The sequence below is a fragment of the Hevea brasiliensis genome, chromosome 2 (assembly GCF_030052815.1).
Source record: "Hevea brasiliensis isolate MT/VB/25A 57/8 chromosome 2, ASM3005281v1, whole genome shotgun sequence".
Lineage (NCBI taxonomy): Eukaryota > Viridiplantae > Streptophyta > Magnoliopsida > Malpighiales > Euphorbiaceae > Hevea > Hevea brasiliensis.
This window is the reverse complement of record NC_079494.1, coordinates 119,302,079-119,322,304: the sequence shown is the minus strand read 5'-3', so window position 1 is coordinate 119,322,304 and position 20,226 is coordinate 119,302,079. Positions and strand designations below refer to the sequence as shown.

The following is a 20,226-nucleotide window of genomic DNA, read 5'->3' as shown; positions in this document are numbered from 1 at the left end:
AAAAGGCAAAAGAGAAGCCAACCCACCCCTCTCTCTATCTCAGAATTTTCCACACCACTACCCAGTCTACGTTGTAGTCATAGAACTTGGACCTAAAGACTTAAATGGCATCCCCACGTATAAATAACCACTCAATAGAGTAATTATCCTAAGCACAAGCCAGAAGGTTAAAAACGTGCCGTTGCCCATTTGTCCCTTCAACTCCAAACCATACGTAACCCATCATCATACAATGCTCCAAGATGGATGGCCTTCGAATTTTGGTCAAATTATTAATGGGACCAGCAGTAAAGATAATCATGAAGCCCTGAAAATTTGATGGAGCGCACACACTAGGGCCCCATGTAAAAGAGGATTCCTAGCCATTGTGATGAACTGGTCCCATAATATCAGTCAAGCACTAAGGGCATCTTCCTCTGTAGGCTTCCCCCGAGGCAGGTATGCAAGATGATGATAATGGTGAAAGCTACAAGTCAATACTTCCCTTCACAAGAAACCAAGAACTAACTGCCACCAAAACACGAGCATATATATATATATATATATATATATATATATATATATATATATATATATATATATATATATATATGTTTACAGGGTTATTAATTTAAGTCCATATATATGTTTACAGGGTTATTAATTCAAGTCCATACCAACCCACAAACAAATTATACACAAATTCCATTTCTAACCTGACTTTAAGTTACTCCAGTCCAGTGTTTTGACAGTCTTTACTACACCCTTATCAGACGCAACATGCTTTTTCTTCACTCAACTACCATCCTAATTCCTAGTGCAAGGCTCAAAAAATTAAAAAAAAAAAAAAGGAGCAAACTGAACCCCACCAACACGACCGACCTTCCACCCTTCCAAACGAAAGAAAACTAAAAATATAACCATATCAATCAAAAAGGGTCGATCCAAACTTTTTCATGTGTCAGACTTATGCTCAGAGTTGAAGCTTGCAATCGTCCCTTCATCCTCTAAAGATGATGCAAGAAACTTGTATCTTGTGCTCATCTTCTTCACTTCCTCACTCGAATATATTAGTATCTTCTTGACCATCTTACAGAACTCCCTGCAATTCGAAGGTAAGATTTCAAAAACTCAGTAACAACTCGATGATAATGAAGAGTTGGACCAATTGCTTAAGGTACTTACAGCCATGGATCGTCACCCAGAAGCATCATATCACCCTCATCATCAGTAAATACAACAGCCCATTTGTCACGGGTGGAAAGTTCTCCTTTGATTTCAAACATTTCCTCCAGCTCTTTTATAAGATCTCCATACCCTTTCAGCACTGTTAGATCAACAGCACGACCAACAGCAACTCCTTGCATTTGCACCTTCTCAGGATCAAACAAAATATATCTATCAGAAAGTGATGGTAAGAGGACAAGAGCAATCAAATTAAACCCAGCAACAACTGCAAGTTTTACCTTGGTACGAGTTCTTGTGGAAGAGGAGCCCAGCTTGTTATGCGTCTCCCTTGGAAATGTATCTGATGCAATTTGCTTCAGTTCTTTTGAGGACTTAAAAACATCCATATTTTGTGCCTTATCAGAATCATCTGCAGCTGAAACAGGTCCTCTGGTGCCATTGGGATCAACAGTGGAACATAAAGAGTCCTTCTCTGGGGGAGCAGCAGCATTAGAATTTCTTGTTAAATCAATTCCAAACAAACGGCAGCCTACAGAATTTTCATATTTTTTCCCTTTCTCCACCAGGTTATGCACCAGGCCATTGCTTTGCCTCGATGGAACAGGCGACGCATAACCAGAGATGACAGTCTGTGTTGTTATAGTTCTGTTGTCATCAGCTGAATCAGGGAAAAGACTTAGAGAGACATTCATGTGAGAAGAAGAAGAAGGCCATATGCCCTCTGGTCGGACCCTTGAGTTACAGCTGCTACCATTGAGAATACTGCTGTCAATTTCCTTCTGCCTCATAGGCCAAACTACTTGGCTTTCACCACTTTGAGCTTCAGCAGCACTACCTAGTTGGCTTAACTCGTGGGACTGGGCTGATCCATGGTACCAGAAAGGCGAAGTAGTTGAATTGGTGGTAATTTCTACATTCCAATTAATGTTTAAATAGACGTAACAGTAAAAATTAATTGAAATACCAAGATATAATAATAGTTCCTGATACTCATACCTGACACTGGTGTATCTACTGGTCTAGGCCTTTTACTCTTTACCACTGTTGGGGGAAGATTTACAGAAGCAAAAGCTGCAAAAGGCTCAATATCCCATGGAGAAACTCTCTCTGGCCTTTGAATTGTTGCTGGTTCATCCCATTGTACCTGTCAAAGAAATAATAAGGGGAAATAAGCATAAAAACAAGAAAATGAATAAGTCAGCATTCACACGTGAATTTCAAAGCTGTCTTCAACCTTCAATGACCGCCATTTAGAGCCTGACCAGTCGGGAGAAATTTCTCCAACGCCAACTATAGTTCCTGTGAACCTACTCAAACAATTTAGGCAGGAATTAAGGATCTCCTAAAACAACAATCATGCAAGAAAACCAGAAAACATTGTAGAGATACCTCCTCTCAGGAGAGTCTTCTCCCTCAAACCTCATCTTGAAGCGCATTCCAACTGACAACCCATGGTTAACAGCCCCCAAATATTTGTTCAAGCCAATAATAAATTGGCTTGTCCTGAAAAAGAGAATGAAAACATTTAAGACACCAGCGGAAGACAAATTAACATGTGCTACCTAGGTTTACAAAAAATGAGAGCATTAACATTACCTAGGCTTGTAGTACACGACAAAGAGGGTCTGTGTTGTAACAGCATGAGAAGCAGTAGCGAGCACTCCTAAATGCATGCTCTGGCTGGATATCACAGATGAAGGCATGGGAGTTTGCTGACGAGCAAGACGCCGAACTCCAACTCGCAATTCCCCATTATCACCCCTACACCAACATATAGACAACAATCATAAAGGGGAAAAAGAAATACACCAGAACATCACAAGACCTGGAATTGAATAACAAAACAAGTTAAATTAATAGAGTCCAACTACCTCAGAAAAACGAAAGCATCTCCTGCAACCAGTCTCTTGGAAGTGACGAATGTACTCCACCCAGTTGTAAGCAAATGTCTTCTTGGTTGACCTAATGAAATAAAATGGGATAAAGCAGGCACAGAAGAGTAACACCAAAGATTTAGCTCCAATTTCTCAACATGTCTAATCTAATTTATTGGCCGCGCTCTCATCCCAGTGAACTAAAAAGGTAGCAAAATCACATAGAACATAACTGCAGTTGTACAGAACGTTTACCTCTAAAAATGTGTTTAAATCGCCACTCATACCCATGAAGATCTTTGGCAACCAATTCCTGAGTTGGGGTTACTTGGTTCATGTCCTGATGTGAATGAAACAGTGATATATAATAACTTTTAATAAGTCATTACCATGCTTAAAACTAAAGAACGGTTATTACCAAACGAGGTAAGCATTCAGTGGCGTGCTTTCTGAGAACAGAAAACCCTCCATGGGTGCTAGTATCAGAAGCTGTTAGAATTTTGCAAAATGAATGAACCGTTGGCTTTTGGGGTTCAGGGGGGCATGAATCGGGACTTGAAGGCTCTGCTTGCTGTAATCATCAAATAGAAAGAATCACAACACATTTTATTTCAAAACCATCATCTCTTATTTGGAATAACCCTTTTGGTGTAGTTTTACAAAATAAAATAACTAAAAAGAGCTAAGGAGAAAATCCCAAGTGGAAACAATGTCTGTAATTTAATTAAACGTACATCTCATATAACAGAAGGCAAGAATTCATTTGGACCCAATTCTGATTTTGCAAAATAAAAACCAACAACACAATTAGAAAGAAAAGAACATATTCACTCACATCTGGTTCTGGGTGCAAGGTGATCTGAGCATAAACATCATCTGTCTCTTGTTCTGCCTACGAACAGAACGAGACAAACATTATTAAAAATAAACTAACAAAAAAGAAGAACCTCGATCAAACAGAAACAGAAAAATAGTAAAATAAGATCAGCAACAGAATACCAGTAGTTGAATGTTAACCACTCGGCAAAGGATCTTAGAAGGAAGATTAAACCGCGGGATTTGTTGAGTCAGTTCCTGATTTGTTGATGCTTCCAACTGCGATAGTCAAAACAAGTAAATTAGACTTTGAAACCCTTCCCTCAAAGAGAAGAGAAAGCAGATTTTGATCCACTTGAGAACGATAAAACGAAGAGAGGAAGCTAATTTTGAAAATTCAAAAGCACTCACTTGTTCCATGTGACCCTGAGGGAAATAGAAAACTCTCTCTCCAGGCCGCGGGACCTCCACCAATGGACCTGCACATGCCTTCCATAGCTCCGTATATAGATCATCTCCTCCTACACTCACCAAGCTCAAACAAAATCAAAACACAAGAAAGAAGACTAATATAGAGGGTGAAAGAAGGAAATAAAATGCTTTTAAACTCTGTTTGGTTGCCGAGAAAACCCGGGAGAAAATAGGGGACGCTGCAACTTGTAAGCAATAGAGTTGGTAAACTATTAGCCCCTGGGAAAGCAGAAACCTCCTCTCCACAAGACCATACACAAGCAACTGAAGGCAGGTACTGCAGACCACAATCGACAGAAAAGTAGGTTTCAAAATTCCATTTTCCTATCTTCCTTCTCCTTTCAAGGCATCTAAACAGAGCTTAAAAACCCATCTATTTTCCTTCATTAGACCGACACCAAAACAGAGTCTTTAAAAAAAGAAGAGATACAGCCATTTTTGCCCATCCTCACCTCTATCACCATGAGAAATCGAAGCACCCCTGAGATTACTCTCAACATGAGCCATAAGAGAGAAAAGAATAGAATACTAGAAGAGTGTGAATAAAAGCAATAACAAGAAGAAGAACAAGGAAAGGTCTCGAAGCAGTAAAGGCTACCCCATTAATGGAGAAAGAAAAAGAGAGAGGGAGACAGAGAGAACGAGAAAGAGGTAAGACAGAGGCGACGGTTATGAGAGCATTGAATTGATAATTAGGAGTAGAGTGGGTGAGTTTTTATCATCTTGTTTGGGTCTGTTTCAGTTACAAAACCGCTTGTGCTTTTGCCCTGAAAGAGTCACAGAAAAACCGCTGTTTTTCTTGGCAACACTTTTCAGAGAGCAGCGTCTTTTTTGTTGTTGTTGCTGTTGGTGCTGTGATTTCTATCTCTTAGACTTGCCCAGAAATTTTCCGAATCCCTAAAACAGCTTTCTCAGACTCATAATATTGCAGGGTGGTGTCTCTCTCTCTCTTCTTTCCAGTCACTCTTTAAGTTTCCTCCGCTCTATGCTTTCTCTTTCTACTCTCTGGTCATTTTCTCTGCCTCTGGTCTGGTCCCTGTAATTCTTCTCTCCAATATCCAAATTACTATTAATGGCACTTCAGACTTTCTTTACCATCACCACATCAGCATCCTAGCATTTCCCACAATTTTCCCTTTTTTTTTATCTTTTCTTTACTCCTCTCTTTATGCTTCAAAAGAAATTTTTTTAAAGGGTATCATGTAATTTCACATTTTTAATATTTAAATTTTAAAAATTTTTCAGTATAATTCAACATGTGACTTTGCAATTTTTATATGAGTAGAGAAATTAACAATTTATTTGAATAGGTGAAGTTATTAAAATACGGTAAGGTAATAGTTTATTTTATATTTGAGGTGAAAGAAAAATAAAATAAAGTAAATAAATATTTAATAATATTATTTTATTTTATTTGAAAAAAAAATATTGAAAAGGGAGATTAAATATGAATATTATAAATATATTTTTTTATAAAATAATTAAAATATACAAGTAAGGAAATAGTAATTTTGAATTTTTAAAAATTAAAGAAGAATAATATAGAAAAATAAAAACCTTAATCTTCTTGAACCACTAAATTGGTAGGTTACAAAATGAAAGGATTTTGAGGGTTTTCAACCCCCAAATAATCACTAAAAAATCAACCCTCCCATGTACTCAATATCTCTTAAAAACCTTTCTTTATGTTACACTTAAAACCTTTTCATCTAAATATTCTGTAAAAGAATAGGGACTCGAACTTTCGTTTTAATCACTAAATCAAGTTAGGCAACACAATTTTTTAAGGAAAAGCAATGGATTTCTCAAAATTTAAAACGAGAGGGGAACAAACTCCCACTCTCCAATATGACAAAGAATGAGTAGCCTATGCTAATAAATGGGCTACTTCATTAACAGACCTAGAATAACAGCAAAAGAAACAACATGAACATCCAGAGCTGGGGATAAATAGTTATTGATAATAATACCAAATGAATAACACAACTAAGCCGAGACTACCAGTGGTGGACCTGGAAAAAAATTTTTCTAGGGTCAACACATAAAAAATTTGCATATCAAAAATAAAGACCCCCGATCCTCACACCACCAAACCAAACTATCATCAACCTAACGACAATTTAGAGGGATATTACAAAGTAATTACCTATCTAGAGGATTGAATATCAAGTTAATAATCACATAATTATATTAAGGAGACGAAAAAAATCAGAAACTCACACCACCCCATACTTAAAAACAGGCGAAGACTAAACGCACTAACTGAAAGGATCACCCAGCCATGCCTCCATCCATAAGTTAATATTATCACCCAAACCCATATGCCAGTAGCTCTCACACTTAATTAGATCTCTCTAGCCAAAATTCTCCTCCAGATATAACTTGGACTGTCCCCTAATTGAGTCTCAAGAAAAAAGGCATATAGATAATAATGAGCTTTTAACAATTGAGCTACCGAAGAAGAGGGTAGAGATTCCAATCTTGCTTCCCTAACATAGCCAAGTTGAATTGGTGCAAATGTTTAATGCTACGGCCACGCTCACTTTTAAGCTTGCACAACTGATTCCGGGACATCCATCTAATACCCCCTGCTTATTGCCCCATTAAAACCCATTCATCATATGTTCAAGCTCTTCATAAAGACTAACCAACAACAAGAAAATCCCTATTGGGTAATTAGCATAGCCTGAACGATTGTTTTCAATGACTTTCTTACCCTGCATGTGAAAAGAGCTTACTCTTCTAGGAATGAAGTTTTTGCGACACTAATCCTTAATATAGCTGAAGATTTCCTTCTTATTCCTTTAAATCAATGAAGGCAAATTCAAGTAATGTTTCATATTCTTAAATTCTCACACTGAAATAAATCACAAAAATGCCGATGATCCTCCTCTAAAAAATTACAGCTGAACAGATTGTGGACTTCGTAAAGTTAATGGCTTGTCTTGATGCTCATTCATAGACAACCAACACCTCCTTAACCACCTTGGCCTCACCCTCAGTTGCTTGAAAATACAAGAAGCTATCATTCATGAAAAATAAATGTGACACCACAGGGGCTGAACGAGCAACTCGACACCCGTGAAGCAATCCCACCCATTCATGCTTCTGAATCAAAGAGGAAAAACCTTCAATGCAGAGAATAAAAAGATAAATTGACAAAGGGTCCCTTGCTTTAACCCATGTCTGATAAACAGGCCCAAGAAATTCCCTATTATGCTGAATATAATAGAGCACCATCATGACACAATTATTTACAAATTGAAGTATTTATAACAAAAAGTACATCTGATAAGTATATTGATAAAAACTTAAATTATAGAATTTATAAATAGATTGTGATGATTATATATTATATATTAATTTTATTCTTTAATCTAACTTTAAATATTTATACATTTCGATAATTATATAATAATACAAATTTTATTTAAATAGTTAAAAATGTGAAATGAATGAATATTTAAATTTGACATTATGACGTTTTATTACATTTTGATAAAAATTCAAGATTTATTTTCATTTTAAATTATTACTTATAAAAAAAAGTCTAAATATTTTTATGAATAGTTTTTTTAACTTTTAATTAATTTATAAATTAGAATATTTTACTGATATAATAAAATCAAAATTTGTTTGAAAATAGGCCTAATTAATTAAAAAAGTTAAGCCCCTTTTCAATTTGATTAATTTTATCGAGATTGCAAAATTAGTATTACTTTTATTTTATTTACCTAAATTAGTCAAAATTTTAAAAAAATTCTAATAATTTTATTGATGTTTTCAATAAAAATTATTTTTTAATCTTTTATGGCTATACATAATTTGAAAATAGAAATTTATTTTATTTTATTTTTAATGAAAATAAATAAATAAAAATTTATTTTTACATAAATAAATTTAGAGTAGAGTTAAAGCCATATTTTTAACAATATTAGTCTTTTTTTTAGAAAAATTACTATTAATTTGTATTCAGTAAAGTAGTTGTTGTTGTACTTAAATTGGATTAAAAAACTAAATTCTTGATTTTAATATTTAGTTAAAGCTTATTTATTGATAATTTGAAAAAAAAAAAAGCTATAAATTTTTAATAAATAAAATAGTTGTCATTGAATAGTATTATAATTTCATACCAATTGATATAAACATAAATATTTTTTATTTAATTAAATAGTTAATTTTTTTCGGTGATTTTATAATTATATTAAGTTTAATTTTTGTCTATTTTATTATTCCTTTATTTCCCACTTATATATGTACATACACATGCACACGTAAATTTTCATATTATAAGTTTGTAAATATTTAGAAAAGTTATAAAAATAGCTTAGTGTAAGTGAGAATTTTTTTTAATAATTTTATTATAATAAATTAAATAATTTCATTGAATTAATAATTTTAATATGATTAAAATTATAGAATTAGTATTAAAATTTTAATTTTTTTCATCATAATAATATTTAAAAATTAAAATTATTCATAAATTTAGTAGCGAATTAATATAAATAAGCCTCTCGTTGCTAACTATATTAGCAGCGGATATTTATTATTGTTAAAAGTTATTAATGATGAATATATATAAATTAGCGATAAATATATTGTCACTAATTATATTATTAGCGGTGAATTTAAAGTTGTCAAAATAAACATATTTTTATTAATATTTTTATAAATAATAAAAAAATATTTTATAGTGATCTCAATGTTTCCCTCTTTTCTATTTTTATACATAGAGGTGTATCATAAAGTCATTTTTTTGCATTTATAAACCATAAAAATAACGTAAAATAATAAATTAAAGAGTACATCTACTTACTTTTGAAGCAATCCCTACATTTTTTTATGTCGTCATTGATAACTTAGTCCCTCTATTATTATATGTTAACCTCACATTATGTTAAAATGCTACAATGATAAGAGTAGATTAGGCCATCATTATCTAAACTATTATTGAATTTGAATCCCTATCCTAACCTAAAAGCCCATCTAGTTAAAGGGCCCTCCCAGATTAAGCATCGTGAGCTTTTACGTCTAACCGTACTAAAGTATGATTCTTTGTTCAGTTAGAGGAATATGCCTCTCGAGGAATCTTCAACTTCTTACCTTTTGCGATATTGTTCTATTGCAGTGATTTAAAATGCGTTCAACTTGCAATTATTTTTATTTTTCACTCGCTTCCCTCTTTTTCTTTACTTCCTTCCTTCCTTCCCTTCTACTCCAAGTAGGGTGCACACCGTTTTATGATTCAGTTTATAATTGAAATTAAATTAAAATTACATCAATTTTAATTCAAAATTAAGCAATTAAAATTAAATAAATAGTCAATTTGATTAAGTTCAAAACTTAATTTTTTTAATTAAAAATACATTAAAAAATTAAATTTAATCAAAATCGAAATCAAAATAAATCTTGTGATTTAAATTTGAACCTTCTAAATCTTGAACCAAAATTGGCATTATGCCAATCCTCATGATCTGTGAAAATATAAGATGTAACCATTTTCAATAGGCACTGTTCTTATGATCTATATAATATAATTGTGAGAATTGTTGTTAATAATTTTTTTAAAATATATTAATTATAGAATAATAAAAATTAAATTTAATATGTTTATTTATAAAAATATTATAATAAACTTAAAGCATATCATTCACTCGATAAACTTAAATTCAAGTCTCTATTTCTCATCTCCTAAAAAAAATTTAGGTGATAACGTGATAACTATAGATTAAATGTAATTAGTTGGAATTTTAGGTCGAGGTTTTCATTTTAATTATTACTAAAAAATAAATTAAAAATATGTTTAATTATTTTGAACTTTTTATAGTAAAATTATATCAAATTTAATTTTAACTTGAATTGTGATATTTTTATCAAATGGATGTTTAATAGTTTTTTTTAGCAGAAATAGATCTTTACTAGTTAATATATAATTAACGCATATTCTGTGGCTGTAATCCACCCAGATTTGACCATAATTTTAGTCTGATTAGTGATTAATACGGTTCAACAACTAATTATATTACCCACTAAGCTCTGCAGCACCATAGAATAAATGGGCAATTTTGCAAATTCTCATTTCTCTTGGGATGGTTATGGTAGGGTTTTTTTTTTTGGTATATGATCTAATCCAACTTTATTACAAAGAATTTTGATAATATATAATTAAATTTAGGATGATTTCAATTTTAATGAACAATACAATGTTGAGTTATGATTTTATGTGTTGTTATCCATTGCTCAAATCTATTTATATAAATAAATAATTAATTATAATATATATAATAATATTGGTAAATTTTTTATATAATGAGTTTTAAATAAGCATAATTTAAATTATTTTATAGAATTATAAATTTTTTAAAAATATGAATTGTTAATAAAAAAATATTTTATATAAATTATTAAAACATATATATTTAAAAAGATTTAATATTATTTAAATAATAATAATAAAATTAAACAGGTTTAAATATTACTAATATTAATAGAACTCAAATTTTTAATATGATGATTTTCCGATTACTCTACTTATTTTCATTCATAATTTCTCCACATAATTGGGTGAACAATATTATTGCCTATTTGACATCACATTTAGAATGTTGTAACTATTTTTTTTAATAAAAATATCATTTTAAATGTTATTGAAAAAAAGTAGTTTAAGAAAAATTATTTTATTATTTTAATATTTTTATGATTAAAATTTATTAAATTTAATTTTAAATTATTTTTTAACATATTTTAATTAACATATTTAAAAAATAATTCTTTTCAATAGTAATATCAATGATAATATTAAACAAATCTTTATATATTCGAATAGGCTGTAATAAAAAAAAAAAAAAAAAAAAAAAGTGAAAATAGCTTGACAAGGGGGAATAACCTTTTCCAAGGTAAATGCTTTGTACGGCAAGGTCTCTTGTGGGCAGCTCATCAATCATGGAACAAAGCATATCACTAAATCCCTCATTGACCTACTTTAAGCACTAAATTCATTGCCAATAGGGCTTTATTCACCAATTAGAGATTAGTAACATGGACATTGACTTGGTTAATGCTAAGTTGATTGTTCTCAATTGTTTCTAATTTATACTATTAATTAAAATTTAATATACATTTAATTTTTATTGTTCTTATTATATACTAAATTATAATAATTTCCACATAGGATTTTGTGTCCTTTCCTAATGTTAGGAAAAGGAAGAGAAAGTTGGAAGAAATAAGGGAGCAGTGGATCTCAGGGAATAAGAAAGGAAGTGCACATCCATAGGCAGTCAAATGCCTGGTAATGAGATCCAACGGTCAGAAAAGCCTGAAATGGTTCAAAAAGCAAGTCAAATCTGGTTTTACTGGGGGGGGGGGGGGGGACCAAGATCCCACCCGCTCAGCCTAAGCTTCACATTTGTTTAGACTAATTATATGCTTACATGGAAACAATTGAAGGGCATATAGTCCACTAATTGAGGCATTTTACTAATAACCCATGATTGTCCTCACATGGATACCAACCCAAAATGCCACATTCTTTATTGTTTTCAAGAGGCATCCACCTAAAATAAACTACACCGTAATTGCATACCCCACCCTTTAAATTTATTTGTAGGGTACCCCACATGAGCCAATGCTAGTCTAGATGTATAGCCAAATGAAACCTTCACCCTAATCACAAATTTTAAATTATTAAATTGACCAAATTCATTTTTAAATTAAATTAAATTTAAATAAATTGATTTAATTCCGTTTGATTTTGAATAATTTTTTTTTAAATATAAAAATTATAATAGAATGGGATTATATAAAATTAAAATTAGAATCATAATTAAAATTGAAGAGAATCTTACATTTATATTGAATATGATTAAATGAAATCAAAACGCAGGCAAACCTTGCAGCCAAGGAACACCAACCAAATTGGTCTCCACATGGGGCATGGACTATTAATTAAAGGAGAACACCAATGATAGTACAAAATAATATTAAATGGGAACAACACAATAATGGGTATCTTTAGGAAGAGAGTAAAAGCATCCCTAACCCCCTGTTTCAGGGACACTGTTATGCTGTGCTTATGTTGAGTGGAAGTGGATCATCATCCACAAAATTTCACTTAGTCTCGAGCTATTTAGGCCTCAAGTTTCATTATTGAATTGTGATATTACTGAATTTGATACATACAATTTCAAAACTTTATTCTAATTATGATCCTTAAATGATTATGGGAGAGACTTTATTCATCAAATTTCACTAATTAATTAATAGCTATTAAATTTAATTAAATTAAAATTAATCATGGGCATTCGCAGCCTTTCATTAAATTGTAAAAATTATGTTTTAAAATAATAATTAAATATGGATATAAACTATTCAAGGAAGCAAGAGTTAAACATCTCCCATTATAGATTAATTATTAGTAATTACCAAAAAAGCAATAAAAGACAGGTGTCAGGCAATAAAGTTATGCATAAGAAATCTTGCTTTGCTGCATAATCATTCACAGTCGGAGACACATAAATAAACTGTGATTGGTTTGTCTATTCTTTGAATTATGATCAAAAGCTCTTAAAAATGGGTTTTAACACCTAATTAAAGCTAATTTAAACAAAAGATTAGTAATTGATAACGTTAATATGTCGACACTTTTATGAATTATCTTTTTTTTTTTTTTTAAGTGTATGGTTTCTCTTACTTAGATTGAAAGTGGTATGTAAATAAAATTTTCCTAATATTGAGGACTCCAAAATTCAACTTAATTGTTAATTGGATATATATATATATATATATATATATATATATATATATATATATATAACCACATGATAGAAGATATGCTTAAAATAAAATAAAGGGATGAAGATAATATAATGTGTTGGGTGTGGAAGGCATCTTAGATTATCCTTGGAGGGGACAAATGGAAGTGCTTCTTGGTCTAAAAGAAATGCAAATAATTCATTAATTAAACTAATGTTTAAACAATTATTTAATTAATGTTATTCCAAGGAGGTAGAACCAACTCTAATCTAGCCAAGGCTAATTACAAAATTTCAAGTAAATAAAATTTTAAAATTATTTTTAATAATACAAATTATTATTATTATTATTATTATTATTATTATTATTATTATTTTTTACTCTCACAACCTCAACCTTAGTAATAATTCATTCACCAAACTGCCCTCCACTTTTAAGACCTAATTGCCACATTTTACAAGTGCTTTTATTTATAATCGTATTTCGGTTCATAATTTATATATTTATAAGGGATGATTTGTTTTTTTACATTTTTTTTAATGAATTGAATAATAAAAGGTTGAAATTATTCCTATATTATTAATTACATTAAAACAAAATAGAGTTAGAGTTAATTTCAATTTCGCAGAAATTTATAAAATAAGTCACGTGGAACCCTCGTTTTAGATATTCGATGACGTGTCAAACTAGGACCAATTACCGGACAGCTCGCAGATTGTCTAGGAAACAAAGGCTTTAAGACACGGGAACACTTATCACATCCCACGTGTTATGTTGCCCCCACCGGACTCAATGGCAATGCCCTGTAATAATCACTGCTTTCAAGGTCAAAATTGACTAATAAATAAATAAATAAATATTACTTGAAAATCAACTTCATGTCTTCACCATCCTAATAATATGAAATATCTTATTTATTTTTTATTTTTTAAAATAAAATTAAACTTATAAAAAATTTTCCTTAATTTTATAATTTTTTCTTTTATATAATTTTTGTTAAATTATATTTATTAATTATCTTTTTTACTAAATAATAATAAATTACATTTTTATCTAAAAAAATAAATTTCTTCTTTACATTAATTTCTCTACGCATATTAAAAAAACACATATATGCAAATCAAGCAATATGTGTTAAAAAATAAGCAATTACATATGTATAAAAATTGAAAATATGTATAAAGTTATATGTCTTCTAAAATATTTTATTTTAAAGATAAAATGATTTTGTTATATATATATATATATATATATATATATATATATATATATATATATATATATATATTGAGTTAATTGAATTAATTCGAGTATGCATCATATATTTTAATTAATTAAATTTTTAATTTAATAAATTATATATAATATCATATTAATCATATATATTTAAATGAATATATTACATATCAATCATTAATATCACAAAGATGATATTGCTGTTTATTTCTGAGTGATACTATTACTTGAGAGTTTGTGATGGAGAGTTCATAAGCCCTTATATGAATCTAACAAATTAAATTTTTAAAAAATTTTAATGATTAAAATTAAAATTTAATTATTAAAATAATGAGCAAATTACTTTTACGTATTTAGAAATTCAAATCTTCTACATTTTGATAAATTAATCCCTTAAAATAGGGCCCAAAATTTTTTGTCAAAACTCTATTGTTTGCTTGGAAGGAAGGATATATGTTCATTAAAAAACATCATCTGGCTCCTTGGAAAGAAGTTTCTCTTAACTGTTGAAAAATATTATCTACTTGCAGCGCTCGATCTAAGGCTACTCTCCAATGGAAGGCCTTTTTGAAGTGTTAACGAAAGACTCACTAGCAACTTGTTTGGATGACAATTTCCCATGGTCTTATAATATATAGCATGGTAATACTAAGATTATTCTTAGAGAATGATGGTTTAAGATTGTAAAGTGATAATTTTTTAACCATGATTTTATTATAGATTTTTAAGTCACCAAATTGGTGGTTTTAAATTGTTTAAACTTTTTATATTCTAATTTTATACTTATAGAAATTTATAAAATTTTATTTAGAAACATTTCTCATCCCTTATCTTCAATCTTTTATTTCAACAAAAAAATTTTCATTCTCTCTCTCACATACGCCAATCCTTCGTTATCTCTCATATCATAGGTACTCCATAACTCTTTATATATTTAAAATAGCAATAAAAGTATTTTAGTAATTTTTATATTTATTGTACCATACCATTTAACTAAACAAGAAAAGATTATTGAATCATCCTATATCATACTATCTTTCCAAACATGTTAACAAGAATGGTAGTTTAAAATTATACCAAATCATTTAATCAAATAAGAAAAGATTATTCCTAAAGAATGGTAGTTTAAGATTGTAAAGTGATGATTTCTTAATCATGATTTTATCACAGGTTTTCAATTCACCAAATCGGTGATTTTAGATTGTTTAAATTTTTTGCATTCTAATTTATATTTACACAATTTATAAGATTTCAATTATAGCTTATTCTTTTTATTTATAAACGTGTAAAAGAATTAAGAAATTTTGGAATAAGAATTCTAATGTTTATTGCCCCAAAAATCAAAGATATATATAAAAAATTACAGCTAACAAATAGGTTCATAATCAAGCTAAACTATCAAAACTGTATCAGAATCATACAACAAAAGGTAATAACATATATGCACACAAAAATTTCTAAACAAATGCCCTAAATAAATGCAAAATAAGTGGCAGCTAACAGCTGCCTTTCCAATACCCCCCTCAAGTTGGAGCATGGAGATCTCGAATGCCTAACTTGTGAAGAAGAAAGTCAAACTGATCATTTCCCAACACCTTTGTGAAGATATTCGCAGGTTGCATTGAACTACGTACATAATCTGTTCGAATGTTACCATTCAATATCTCATCACGGATAAAATGACAATCCACTTCAATATGCTTGGTACGTTCATGATAGACAGGATTAGCAGCTATATGCGGAACTGCCTGACAATCACAATACAAATTCATAGGTTCAGTATGAGCCACACCAAGAGAATTTAATAATCCTTTCAACCATTTAAGTTCACAAGTTATAGTACTCATAGACCGATATTCAGCTTCAGTGGATGAGCGAGACACTGTCTGTTGCTTTTTAGTCTTCCACGAGATAGGGGATTCGCCCAAAAGAACAAAATAATCTGTCAAAGACCGTCTCGTCAAAGGACACACCCAATCGAGAATCACATGAAAGCACAATTTGAGATCACAATTGGCATGCGAGAGTATACCGACTGGATTTCCTTTCAAATAATGCACAACTCTAACAGCTGCCTCCCAATGAGCTTTCTTCGGTTGTTGCATGAACTGAGCAAGAATATGCACACAATAAGACAACTCGGGCCTAGTTATTGTTAGATAAATAAGCCGTCCCACCAGACGCCTATATTGAGCAGGGTCATCTACATCATCACTCTCAGTAAGGGCTAGCTTGTGATTTTGTTCAAGAGGAGTTTTAACCGGCTTGCAACCCAGTAATCCAGCTTCTAAAATTACATCCAACGCATACTTACGTTAACACAAGAAAATACCATTCAAGTTTCTGGCTACTTCAATCCCTAAGAAAAATTTCAGCTTCCCCAAGTCTTTCATATGAAAGCAACGACTCAAATAGTTCTTGAATTTTTGTATAGGGAAAACATCATTGCTAGAGATAATAAGGTCATCCACATAAATAAGCACATTCAATTGAACAGTCCCAGCTCAAAAAGTGAATAAAGAGTAATCTGAATATGATTGCTGAAATCCATAAGCTTTCAGAGATGCAGCCAATTTCGCAAACCAACATCTAGGTGCTTGCCGCAAACCATATAGAGATTTCCGGAGTTTACAAACATTCCCTGGTGATTGAGAAGCAAATCCAGGCGGCATCTTCATGTAAACCTCTTCCTCCAAATCACCGTGTAAGAAAGCATTTTGGACATCCATCTGATGGAGTTCCCAATTCTTTGCAGCCCAACGGCAAGAAAGGTGCGCACAGTAACCATTTTTGCTGTAAGAGCAAAAGTCTCCTGATAATCTATGCCTTCAACTTGATTATTTCCCAATATCACTAATTGTGCCTCGTATCGTTCAACACTTCTATCAGAATTGTATTTAATTTTGTATACCCACTTGCTTCCTATTGCTTTCTTCCCAAATGGCAGATTTTCAACTGTCCATGTACTATTATCCTCCAAAGCCTGTATTTCTTTTCTCATAGCTGCTCTCCACCGTTCATACTTAACTGCTTCTGCATAAAAGCTTGGTTCATGTCCTGTAGTAATAGCTGCCAAAAAACATCGGTGTTGTGCAGAGAATTTATCATAACCCACATAATGTACTATAGAGTAAGGCGTACCTGAAGAATCAGATTGGGAATGTGACCATACCGAGGGGCTTGTTTTGATGGCGTTTGTCACATAATCCTTCAAACGAATACTAAGTTGCTTAGCCCTTTGTCCCCTACCTAGTTGCTCTTCAACAACTTCACCTCTATCCACTCCCTCACTGTTTTCATGGATCAATTCTTCCATTTCAGGATTCACCTCACTTTCTCTACCCACACTTTCATCGTGCTTCTTCCCCAAGTTGTTCTCTAAACCATCAACTTCATCACCCAACTCAACTCCATTTTTAATGAGTTCATCACCCATTGTTTTCTCATTTGCATATGAAAATTCTGTTTCAGCGAATACCACGTCTCTTGATACAAAGTATTTTTTAGTTTCCAAATCATACAATCTCCATCCCTTCTTTTCAAATGGATACCCAACAAAAACACACCTACGACTTCTACTACCAAATTTATCTTTATCCCAATTCAGATTATGTGCATAGCACAAACAACCGAAAACCCGAACGTGTTTGTAAGAAGGTACTTTCCCAAAGAGCATCTCATAGGACATTTTACCATTTAATAACATAGATGGAGTCCTATTAATCAAATACCCAGCTGCAAGTACACATTCTCCTCAAAATTCTGTGGGTAAATTTGCTTGGAAACGCAAGGCTCTTGCCACATTAAGAATATGGCAATGTTTTCTTTCCACTCGGCCATTTTGTCGAGGTGTTCCTACACAGGAAGTCTGATGCAACATCCCTTGTTTATCAAAATATTCTTTCAAGCACATAAATTCACTTCCGTTATCACTTTTGACAATTTTCATATTTTTTTCAAATTGGCGTTTAACCATCACAACAAATTTCTTAAGAACACAAGCTACTTCTTGTTTTCCATTCAGCAAATATATCCAAATAGCACGAGAGTAATCATAAAAAATTGTTAAGAAGTAAATTGCTCCATAAGAAGTTGAGACTCTATAAGGTCCCCACAAATCACAATGTATCAATTCAAAACAACCATCAGCTTTATTGTCACTAGAAAAGAAAATCTCTCTTGTTTGCTTTGCTCTAAAACAAACTTCACAAGTTTTATTAGTTTTCCTAACTATGCTACCAACTTCTGGAATTAACTCTACCACCTTATAAGAAGGATAACCCATTCTCTTATGCCAAAGCTCAAAAGACCCCACATCAGTTACCTTGAAAGCATGTACCAATGTCACTCCCTTGAGAAAGTACAGCCCCTCGCGTTGCCCACCCGCTCCAATCAGGTTCCTCGAATTTAGGTCCTGTATAGCACAAATTTTGTTAGTGAGTTGAATAACCAAATTTAAATCATTAACTAGTTGTGATACAGAGATCAGATTGCAATTCAAATTTGGCACATAAAGGACTCGTTGCAATTTCAAGTCTCCTCCAAGCAACACAGTTCCTTCTTTCACTGCTAAGGTCTTTTCTCCATTAGGTAACCCGATTGAGCATGGCACAATGTCACGCAATTCACTCAAAAATGCCAACGTTCCTGTCATATGATGGGAAGCTCCTGTGTCAATAATCCAAGGAAATATCCTCTGCACTGTCACGACCTCTCATTTTGACTGAATTCAACATGCCCAAAGAAACACTTAACGCTCTTCATTTAATCCACTAAGACCCTTTCGATCTGAATCTGTCACAATTCCACGCCCACCATCAACTCCAATTGCTTGTGTGGCGTTGGCACGAGCAACTCCTCCCTTGCTACGTCCTGCTCCATTACCACGCTTTTGACCACCTCCTCGTCCAGCAGAAGTTCCACGTGATCTATTACCCCACCATTCTGGATAACCTATCAGCTGGAAACAACTTTCAGCATCATGTCCCTCTCGGTTGCAATTAGAACAAATTGAGGATTTGTCTTTATCCCCCCCAGAATTTCGACTTCCTGCTCGAATTGAAAAACTCATAGGATTGCCTTTTTCTTCCTTGGTTCGTGTCATAGTTCGCACCCGCTCTTGCTGAACAACCATAGCATAGGCACGATTCAAATTGGGCAAGGGTTCAGTGCTCAAAATATTAGAGCACACTGTTCCATATCCTTCTTCATTCAAGCCCATCAAAAACTGATGAACTCTCTCTTCTTCACGCTTTCTTTCCAATTCAATGGTAAGATTACATCTGCGACCGCATGCATACACACCGTATCGATCATAGTTGTTTATTTCATCCCATAACGTTTTGAGTCTTCGAAATAGGACACGATCGGTTGACCTTTTTGCCTATAATTCGCCAGATCTGATCTCAGTTGCTACATTCGTGGACCATTCCCAATCGAGAACCTCTGTTTAATATCCTCCCACAGATCATTTACGTTCTCCATGTGAGAGATGGTCGAGCGAAGCATCGGTTCAATAGTATTAAACACCCAAGAAACCAGCATAAAGTTAACCGTCCACCAATCTTCGCGCCCATTCTTCGCAATTCTCGCCCTTCAACTGAACTTGGGTAATCAAGTTACGTGGGTTGTCATTCGAATTCAGTGTGTAAGAACTAGAAGTTTTCTTCCTTGATCCAGAACTCTCATTTTTCTTTTCATCAGCCATGGCTCTGATACCATGTTAAATTCGAAGAGAGTGTCGGTCAAATTATAATCAATTCATTTTAATTCGAGCTTATATAAGTGATTAGATTGCTTTACACAATAAAATAACTAGTCAAGTCAATGTTGCAACCTAACCACTTATATAATACCCTTTTAATTCATATTGTTTCGATGTGGGATTCCAACACTCTCCCCTCAAGTGCAA

General features: G+C 32.2%; 1 protein-coding gene across 3 annotated transcripts; it reads right to left on the bottom strand.

Moving 5' to 3' along the window:
* Positions 1 to 663: 663 nt before the first annotated feature.
* On the bottom strand, positions 664 to 5,467 carry LOC110663748 (auxin response factor 18). Of its 3 annotated transcripts, none has more exons than XM_058140953.1 (14): positions 4,781 to 5,467; positions 4,269 to 4,378; positions 4,041 to 4,136; positions 3,877 to 3,933; positions 3,460 to 3,612; positions 3,297 to 3,381; positions 3,039 to 3,129; positions 2,764 to 2,928; positions 2,557 to 2,670; positions 2,402 to 2,474; positions 2,164 to 2,311; positions 1,446 to 2,029; positions 1,165 to 1,352; positions 664 to 1,081 (listed from the first exon to the last, which is right to left on the bottom strand). In XM_058140953.1, exons 1-14 carry the CDS (start codon positions 4,833 to 4,835, stop codon positions 934 to 936), a joined length of 2,067 nt encoding a protein of 688 aa, XP_057996936.1. In that variant the 5' UTR covers positions 4,836 to 5,467; the 3' UTR covers positions 664 to 933. The 3 variants fall into 3 exon arrangements, with proteins under 3 accessions (XP_057996936.1, XP_021678844.2, XP_021678843.2); XM_021823152.2 differs by having other exon boundaries at positions 1,446 to 2,077; positions 4,269 to 4,605; positions 4,781 to 5,465; XM_021823151.2 differs by having other exon boundaries at positions 1,446 to 2,077; positions 4,781 to 5,465.
* Positions 5,468 to 20,226: the final 14,759 nt, after the last annotated feature.